This window comes from Homarus americanus, unplaced genomic scaffold (assembly GCF_018991925.1).
Source record: "Homarus americanus isolate GMGI-L3 unplaced genomic scaffold, GMGI_Hamer_2.0 scaffold24260, whole genome shotgun sequence".
Taxonomy (NCBI): domain Eukaryota; kingdom Metazoa; phylum Arthropoda; class Malacostraca; order Decapoda; family Nephropidae; genus Homarus; species Homarus americanus.
The window spans coordinates 12,044,552-12,054,493 of NW_024721079.1; the positions used below are offsets into that span (position 1 = coordinate 12,044,552).

General features: G+C 43.8%; 1 protein-coding gene across 1 annotated transcript in view; it reads right to left on the reverse strand.

Annotated features, from left to right (window-relative positions):
• The window catches only part of LOC121861567 (glutenin, high molecular weight subunit DX5-like), a 2,612-nt gene extending 2,380 nt beyond the window's left edge, over positions 1-232 (reverse strand). The window contains exon 1 of the mRNA XM_042359449.1: positions 228-232. Coding sequence (XP_042215383.1) covers positions 228-232 — 5 coding nt within the window. The remainder of the gene's footprint in view (positions 1-227) is intronic.
• Between the last annotated feature and the right edge of the window lie 9,710 nt (positions 233-9,942).

The following is a 9,942-nucleotide window of genomic DNA, read 5'->3' on the forward strand; positions in this document are numbered from 1 at the left end:
CATTGACTTAGTAGCCCTTAGTGAGTCCCCGCTCCCAGATGAGGGTCGACTCACAGAACAGGGGGTCTGGCTATACTTTCTTTTAAAAGGGTAAGCCTGCTGCGGAGAGAAACCGCATTTATGGAGTTGGCTTTGCCATTCCCCAATCCCTCCTACATAGGCTAATGAAATGCCTGTTGTGGTCAACGAGCGCCTCATGACGCTCCGAGTCCCACTAAATTACTCACGTCATGCCTTCTTCATCAGCGCATACGCCTTAACACTTAATGCAAGACATTAAGGAGGCCTTATATGCATACCTTGACAGAGTGCTAACTTTTATCCCAAGAGAAGATAAAGTTTTGGTCCTAGGTAACTCCATTGCCAGTGTTGGCAGAGATGCTGACTTATGGCAGGGAATCATAGGGAAAAACAGAGTGGACAAGAGTAATTCCAAAGCCAACTCCTCCTCAGCAAGTGAGTTGAACACAACCCCACTATCACTCACACCTTGTTTAGGTAGGCCGACAAGTTCAAGGGTTCTTGGCAACACCCACGATCCAAACATTGTCATTTCATTGAATACCTAAATCTGAGTGCCGCATGGGGTATTCTCGACGCTGTCATGACAAAAACCTGCAGCAAGACCCTCGGCCAGATTGAACGAAAATAGCCAGGAAATCTATGTACTCGTCATTGGCAAATGTGTTGCTTTCACTGACCGGCAGAACAACCCTCAACCTCAGACCAAAGCTGATACTTTCCGCCAGAAGAAAGCAATGGTCCTATGCAAACTTCGTGGTGTAAAGGACGAATGGTAGAAATATACAGCTTGTAAAACGTTGAAATTTACGGGTCAACATAATAAGTGGGAATATTTCAATTCCACTAAAACAATGTATACCCAACTACTCATGGCGCGTCCCCCCTCCTCGGATCAGACAGTAACTCCCTAATTAAAGATGAATAAGGTATCCATCAGCCTGGAAAGAGCAGTACCACTCCCTGCTGAACCGAAACCCCGACGATGTGAATGACCTCACTACCCAGCAGACTCCTCAGCACCCAGAGCTGACCCACCTCAGCTATCCTCCATCCCGTGATGAGGTAGCTACTGCCATCAAGCAAATGAAAAATAACAAAGCCACAGTGCCTGGTAGAATCCCAGCTGAGGTGTATAAAACAGGAGGAGCTCTACTTACCAGCCGTCTCCACTCTCTCCTGAAGAATATATGGGAGGAAGAGAAAATACCCCAAGACATTAGAATGCCTCCATCTTCAATATTTATAAGAACAAGGGAGACCGGTCAGACTGTGGCAACTACTGCTGCTGCCCGTAGCTGGTAACATTATCGGACGAATCTTCCTAGCAGACTTCTTCAGACGGAAAACGTCCTCCAAAAATCTTAATGTGGTTTTAGACTATCACGTGGCACCACTGACATGATCTTTGTTGCCCGCCAGATACAGGAAAAGTGCAGAGAATAGCGTCGTGATTTGTACATGGCCTTCATCGACCTTACTAAGGCCTTCAACTTGGTCAACAGGGAAGTCCTCTGGAGAACCCTTAGTCGTTTTGGTAGCCCACCAAAATTCATCGCCATTGTGAGACAATTCCATGATGGCATGAACGGCAGTGACCTGCACAATGGCACCCAGTCTAAGTTCTTCCCCATCCAAAATGGGGTAAAACAAGGATGTGTACTGGCCCCAATTAGCCGGCGGGGTGGTCATCCAGTGCTGGTTGAAGGAACTTATCAACATAAGACAACACTAGACAGGAACGAATTTGTCGGCCAAGTCCATAACTGAACTTCAGTATGCAGACGACCTCACCCTTGTCGCTCACACTGAATGCGACCTACAGGAGATCCTGAACACCTTTGCAGATGTGTATGCACACTTCTGCATTGAAGTGAATGTATTTAAACCTCAGATTCTCTTTTAGCCTACCCCTGGTTAACCCATACTTCCACCACCCATCCAGCTACTCTCCCTAATGTTACCCACTTTCAGTATCTTGACTCCCACCTGTCCACCATTGCGATCATAGATAAAGAGATTCAACTTCGGATTAGATATAAATCTCAAGCCTGTGTCTTCAGATGTAGGGAGTTGAAATTATCTACAAAGTATATCAATCAGTGGTCCTCTCCACACTGCTGTATGGCAGCGAGACATGGGACACATACAGGAGGCACTTCAAGGCACTTGAAAACTTTTACCAGTGTTGTCTACGTTTCATCCTACGAGTTCGCTGGGAATACAAGAGAACAAATGCCAGTATTATTGCTGACAACAACTGTAGGAGCATCGAGGTTACCATTATCCATGAACAACTACGTTGGACTGGCCATGTTACCTGCATGGAAGACAGTAGACTGTCAAAGCAGCTACTTTACAGTCACTTAACGAATGGTAAGCATAACGCAGGCGGGCACCTGAAAGGTATAAAGATAGTCTTAAGACAAACCGGAAAAATTACCAAATCAACCCCCCTTTCCTCGGAGACAGTCTCTCCACACCGTAACGCTTGGAGGAGCACCACACGAGAAGGTGTCAATACTTTCGAGTTAGCCCAACTGCATATCGAGGCACACAAGTGCCAGCAAGACGCTACCGCCACCCCTCCCGCACTACATGTAGCACCCCCACAAGTTTAACATCTGTGAACGATCCTGCAAGTCCCGTATCGCCCTCTTTAGTCACCCACTGGCTGAGATGGCTGGAGAGAGAGAGAGAGAGACTCCCACCTTACAGTTACGAGGAAAGTTTAATAGAGGAACCTTTGAGAATGTTGTAACTCTTGCCTGCTCAGCCCTTCACCTACACACGATATTTAATTTTCTTCCACTGTGATGCTCCTGAGTTAGAATACAGGCAGCTTCATCTCCAATTTATGAGGTCATAGTAAGATATCACAGCAAGAGGTGACAGCAGGCGGTCATATTTGGTCACAGTAGGTCACAATAGGTCATAGTAGGTTACAGAAGGACACCTAATCATCCGCACCAAGGTGAAATTTTCCATATGATTAAGGGTTAGCTCTGTCGTTTCAGTTAGTATGACGTACACACACACACTTGCAAGGGCTCGCGCGCACAAACACGTTATATAAAACTAAATCCCTACCGTGACAAAAACGACTGCTCTCAAGTGATGTTGCAACACTCTAAGGTGTGTACACGAAAGATTTCACTAAGTTTCCTTCAAGAGGTGAAACAATAGACCAGGTAACTTAGGTAACCCTTGAAGGCTAATAACACATCAGCATTATTACGTTATGTTATTACTTTTAGGTAAGGTAATATCTTATGAAATTATAATACAATAATTAATTACATACATTATATATATTTGTTATTAACTGAAGACGCTTAGTTAATCTTTTTTTATGATTTGTTTTTTTGTGATTAACTGAACTTTTATCACGTCCTGTTTTACGACCACAAGCAAGGCGAAGATTTTCTCCCTTCAACTTAGTATAAATTCTTCCCCAGTTGATCATCGCCATAGAGTGAGATAGGTTTTTCCCTACATAATATATACAGTATCTAATGACCTGAGTAAGAAAAAATCGTAAAAGAAAACATCTTTTGTATTCATAATAAAGGAATAAACCGCCGAGCTTTCCAGTATTTATCTTCCTAAGTTTAATATCTCAGGTCCTCCTCCCTCATGTCACGCTGGGAGAGATTCTCATTTTATATAATAGTGAGACGCTGTGGTGGCCGCCTCCACCTCACCCACCGACTGACTGGTCTTTATATAACCAAAACCCTTTATGGATATATAAAACAACGCTGGTGTGGATACGTACCCCAAGACCCGGTATGGATTCATAAAATAATACCTGGTGTGAACGCATAAACCACCCAGTAGAGACACATAAACCAAGAGCTGATAGGAAGACCAACACGAGCGCGGGCGTGGAGAGGGGGAGAGGGTTAATATGACATAAGAGGTCATTTCGGAATATGTATGGCTAGGGGAATAGCCAACCAGACGAGGATTAACTGCTCTACTGCCCCGTGGAGGAGACCGTTCAGTTGGCCCCGCCCAAGGGAACAAAAGGGAGGAAGTAGTGGCGCGAGGATTAAGATAAACGACCCGAAAGAGGAAGTATCTCACGAGCCACCATCAGTAGCCAGCAGCCATCACTAGCCAGCAGCCTTCCATGTTGTCGTAAAAGTTTCCTTCTCTTCATCTGAACTATAAACTTTGGGCTCCAGAAAATATTAAACGTGCTGTTCTAATATATGTTGGAAGATTAATAAACTCAATATGTTTGGCAAAAGACGATCGATGACAGATATTCACATCAGGAGACTTCATTCAGATCTTCCCGAATTCTCCAATAGCTACCTCCCTTAGCCCTTCAAGCTCCGAGGACTGTATTGGCACTGCTCTCCGCCTCGCTGCCCCAATCCACACTGAATACTGCGGGAAAGTGACAACCAAACACTAAGAGCCTGCATAATCTGAAATAGCATACACATTACAAGAAGGTCAACAACATCAACAGTAGTAGCGTCATCGTGGTCCAGCAGAGAGAGAACATGTATTCACCACAACCAGTGTTGGGTGTGAAGAACAACAAACAGCTGCTATACAGGTGGAATTAAATCCATCTCCCTCGATACATTTTCTTCTAATAAGATCAATATGTCTCGGTGTCTGAGTGAAAATAATTAGTCCCCCCTTCTAACGCCTCAAGAACGACCTAGCGAAGGAGTAGAGGAAGTACTTATTGTTCATCACCATCAACAAATCTGAAATATACAATAGAACTAAAATTCGACGGAATACTTAACCACACCGATAAAAGTTCAGACGTTGCGGAATTGGCAATAAAACGAAGCGGCCTCTCACAAACTCTCTGGGGAAGAAAACCTTGAAAAATACATTTGTGTGTGTGTGTGTGTGTGTGTGTGTGTATTATTCTTCGTCTAATAGTCAGTTGATTGGGATATTTTTTCTATATGTTATCCACCAACCACAAGAAGACTTGGTCACAGGCTGTGTCACGCAACAGAGGAAAGTTTAATCAAGGTGAAACCCTGCTGTGTGTCCCGTGTTGTTCTGCCTCTCTGATATTACCACTCCTGCCTCTCTTAGCTTCATTTATTATATTTATCTTACATTAAAGTCTCCACCTTAATAATTCATTCTGTAACTCCACCTCGCTTATTATCACTGTTTTCTCTATTTTTCTCTTTCTCAATATTGGAAAATGGTTAAAAAAAATTACCCAAAAGGAATACTACAACTAAATCCTCAACTATATATCAAAGACATTAAACAAATAAAGATAATAAACCAGTCTGCATTAGATCGCTCTGAAAAAAAAAACGCACCCAAGCGACAAACACGTCCATTAGTCAGATCAGGAGAGATAGAAACTTAAGCAGAATAGAGACAGTTAAAAATCAGGTTACTGTCAATGAGATTACAGCATTAGACGGGGATGTTTCTCCTTGGCTTCAGTGACGGGGCTAGAGTCATGGTTGTAGATCTGAGACGAGAGGTTGAAGAAGGCAGTATGAGTGTGGTTGTGTATGTGATGCCAGTGAGGGTTATCAGGTAAATCTGAGCCCAAGTGGTTGAATATTGAGTGAGTGTATAATGGAAGAAGCAATATTATAAGTGTAAGTGTGAGTACTGTAAAGACACTACACAAGTGAGCATGTCAAGAGCATGGCACATTATGGTATTACTGTATTTTGGTGTATATGGGTTTATATGCTCCTGTGTTAATATATCATCAAGTAAGAAGGCGTCAGCAGCCAATTAACTATGTGAAACTAATTTCTGACCACACCTGTTTTAATATTAATCTATATTTACTAATTTACATACAGCAAGTTTACATAAATAGACATTCACCTTATGTTAACTAAGGTTCTAGTACATCTTTCCCAACTGCATGGGAGTTGGAGGACATCCAAAAATATACAGTAGTTGGTATTACCTCGCTAGATAGTGATGCTATGGTGAGGGAAAGCCAGTTGCCCTTTGGTCTCTGGCTCTTTCGGGGAGTCTACTCTCGACGTCTAGAGCCTTATCCATTTCTTCCAGTTTTCTCTTTACTTTCTTTACTTTTGTGTTATATGTCTCTCTGTTTAGCCCTGTCTCCCTTTCTTCAATTTTGTTCGAATTTTCTATTGTTCTTTGTCATTCGTGTCACCTCCACCTAGCCTTTCTCTGTCTCTAACTGTGATAAGAGATAAAAAGGTATTATAGAAAGTTCGTCTTAAGACATTGCGAAAACTGCCAAGAGTCGAATAAACACTAAGAAATTATCGAAAATAATTTACAAACAGTCTATTACCCAAGATTCTTAAAGGTTTGTAAGTTAAAAAGAAATCACTTAACCGGTAATATGAGAATGCATCTGAAGGTCTTATTGAAGTCACGACACAATATTGAATTCTCTAAGTTTTTATGGTAAATCTACCCTTAATTGGTGGTATAAAACATATCTAACACTTCAGCTGCGACACAAACTTTGATTTTCTAAGATTTTTAAGTTCAGTATTTTACTTAACTGGTGATATAACACGTCAAAATGCGTAGATGAAACCGCGACCCAAATATGAATTTTCAAAGGCCCGCTCGTTAAGTTTCTCGGGAGTGGTGAGCTGAGAAACCTTACTGGGGCTACGGCACAATTATGGCAGCCACAATGGTGCCGATATTTTAGAAAAACTTTACCGTAACTAAAGAATTATTCCATCACACAAGTTTACGCGGGAGAAGTTGTACCGAAGAAACTTTAAGCGTGTTGTAACCCACAGGCTACCCGAGTGTGTGTGTGTGTGTGTGTGTGTGTTGTATTTGATAATTACCAGTAATGGTTTAATGAAAGGCACATCAGCCAGTGGCTCAAAATATAAAATGGACAGAATTAATGACTTACAGTATTAGGTATGGGGACGTTGGGGCGTAAATTGTTTAACAAAGGCTCCCAAAACACAGACACATCGAGTTAATATACAAGTTATATATGAAACACTGATGATTTGGTGTTGTAGAGATATTACGTGGATAGAGGCCTCCCTCGCTGGTACACGTGATGGTAGGCCAGTCTGGTGGGGTTGTGGGGAAACACGTGATTGTAGACCTGTCTGGTTGGGGGTGCCGTAGAGAAACACGTGATTGTAGGCCTGTCTGGTGGAGTTGTAGAGGAAACACGTGATTGTAGGCCTGTCTGGTGGTGTTGTAGAGGAAACACATGATTGTAGGCCTGTCTGGTGGTGTTGCAGGGGAAACACGTGATTGTAAGCCTGTCTGAGGATGTAGAGGAAAAGCGTGATTGCAGGCCTGTCTTGAGATGTTGTAGGGGAAACGCGTGATTGTAGGTCTGTCTGGTGGTGTTATAGAGGAAACACGTGATTGTAGGCGTGTCTGGTGATGTTGTAGGGGAAACACGTGATTGTAGGTCTGTCTGGTGGTGTTGTAGGGGAAACACGTGATTGTAAGCCTGTCTGATGATGTAGAGGAAACACGTGATTGTAGGCCTATCTTGATGTAGAGGAAACATGTGATTGTAGAACTGTCTGGTGTGTTGGGGAACACGTGATTGTAGGTCTGTCTCGTGATGTAGAATCGCGTGATTGTAGGTCGGTCTGGTGATGTAGAAAACACGTGATTGTAGGCGTGTCTGATGTTGTAGAGGAAACGTGTGTTTGTAGGCCTGTCTGGTGGTGTGTAGGGAAACAGGTGATTGTAAGCCTGTCTGATGATGAGAGGAACACGTGATTGTAGGCCTATCTTGAGATGTAGAGGAAACATGTGATTGTAGACCTGTCTGGTTGGTGCTGTAGAGAAATGTGATTGTAGACCTGTCTGGTTGGTAGTGCTGTAGAGAAACACGTGATTGTAGGCCTGTCTGGTTGGTGGTGCTATGGAGAAACCTGGATTGTAGATCCGGTTGTAGTGTTGTTGAGAAACACTTGATTGTAGACCTGTCTGGTTGGTGGTGCTGTTGAAACACTTGAATGACCTGTCTGGTGGTAGACAAACACTTCATTGTAGACCTGTCTGGTTGGTGGTGCTGTAGAGAAACACTTGATTGTAGACCTGTCTGGTTGGTGGTGCTGTAGAGAAACACTTCATTGTAGACCTGTCTGGTTGGTGGTGCTGTAGAGAAACACTTGATTGTAGACCTGTCTGTTGGTGGTGCTGTTGAGAAACAATTGATTGTAGACCTGTCTGGTTGGTGGTGCTGTAGAGAAACACTTGATTGTAGACCTGTCTGGTTGGTGGTGCTGTAGAGAAACACTTGATTGTAGACCTGTCTGGTTGGTGGTGCTGTAGAGAAACACTTGATTGTAGACCTGTCTGGTTGGTGGTGCTGTTGAGGAACACTTGATTGTAGACCTGTCTGGTTGGTGGTGCAGTAGAGAAACACTTGATTGTAGACCTGTCTGGTTGGTGGTGCTGTAGAGAAACACTTGATTGTAGACCTGTCTGGTTGGCGGTGCTGTTGAGGAACACTTGATTGTAGACCTGTCTGGTTGGTGGTGCAGAGAAACACTTGATTGTAGACCTGTTGGTGGTGCTGTTGAGAAAATTGATTGTAGACCTGTCTGGTTGGTGGTGCTGAGAACACTTGATTGTAGACCTGTCTGGTTGGTGGTGCTGTAGAGAAACACTTGATTGTAGACCTGTCTGGTTGGTGGTGCTGGAAACTTGATTGTGACCTGGTTGGTGCTGTTGAGAACACTGATTGTAGACCTGTCTGGTTGGTGGTGCTGTAGAGAAACACTTGATTGTAGACCTGTCTGGTTGGTGGTGCTGTAGAGAAACACTTGATTGTAGACCTGTCTGTTGGTGGTGCTGTTGAGGAACACTTGATTGTAGACCTGTCTGGTTGGTGGTGCAGTAGAGAAACACTTGATTGTAGACCTGTCTGGTGGTGCTGTAGAGAAAACACTTGATTGTAGACCTGTCTGGTTGGTGGTGCTGTTGAGAAACACTTGATTGTGACCTGTCTGGTTGGTGGCAGTAGAGAACACTGATTGTAGACCTGTCTGGTTGGTGGTGCTGTAGAGAAACACTTGATTGTAGACCTGTCTGGTTGGCGGTGCTGTTGAGAACACTTGATTGTAGACCTGTCTGGTTGGTGGTGCTGTTGAGAAACACTTGATTGTAGACCTGTCTGGTTGGTGGTGCTGTAGAGAAACACTTGATTGTAGACTGTTTGGTTGGTGCTGAGAGAAATGATGTGACCTGTCTGGTTGGGGGTGCTGTAGAGAACACTTGATTGTAGACCTGTTTGGTTTGTGGTGCTGTTGAGAAACACTTGATTGTAGACCTGTTCTGTGGAAACACTGATTGTAGGCCTGTCTGGTTGGTGGTGCTGTAGAAAACACTTATTGTAGACCTGTTTGGTTTGTGGTGCTGTTGAGAAACACTTGATTGTGACCTGGGGTGTGCTGTAAAGAAACACTTGATTGTAGGCCTGTCTGGTTGGTGGTTGCTGTAGAGAAACACTTGATTGTAGACCTGTCTGGTTGGTGGTGCTGTTGAGAACACTTGATTGACCTGTCTGGTTGGTGGTGCTGTTGGAAACACTTGATTGTAGACCTGTCTGGTGGTGGTGCTGTAGAACACTTGATTGTAGACCTGTTTGGTTGGTGGTGCTGTAGAAACACTTGATTGTAGGCCTGTCTGGTTGGCGGTGCTGTTGAGAAACGCTTGATTGTGGACCTGTCTGGTTGGTGGTGCTGTTGAGAAACACTTGATTGGAGACCTGTCTGGTTGGCAGTGCTGTTGAGAAACACTTGATTGTAGACCTGTCTGGTTGGTGGTGCTGTTGAAAACACTTGATTGTAGACCTGTCTGGTTGGCGGTGCTGTAGAAACACGTAAATGTAGGCCTGTTTTGGTGGTGCTGTTGAGAACACTTGATTGTGACTGTCTGGTTGGCGTGCTGAGAAACACGTAATTGTAGGCCTGT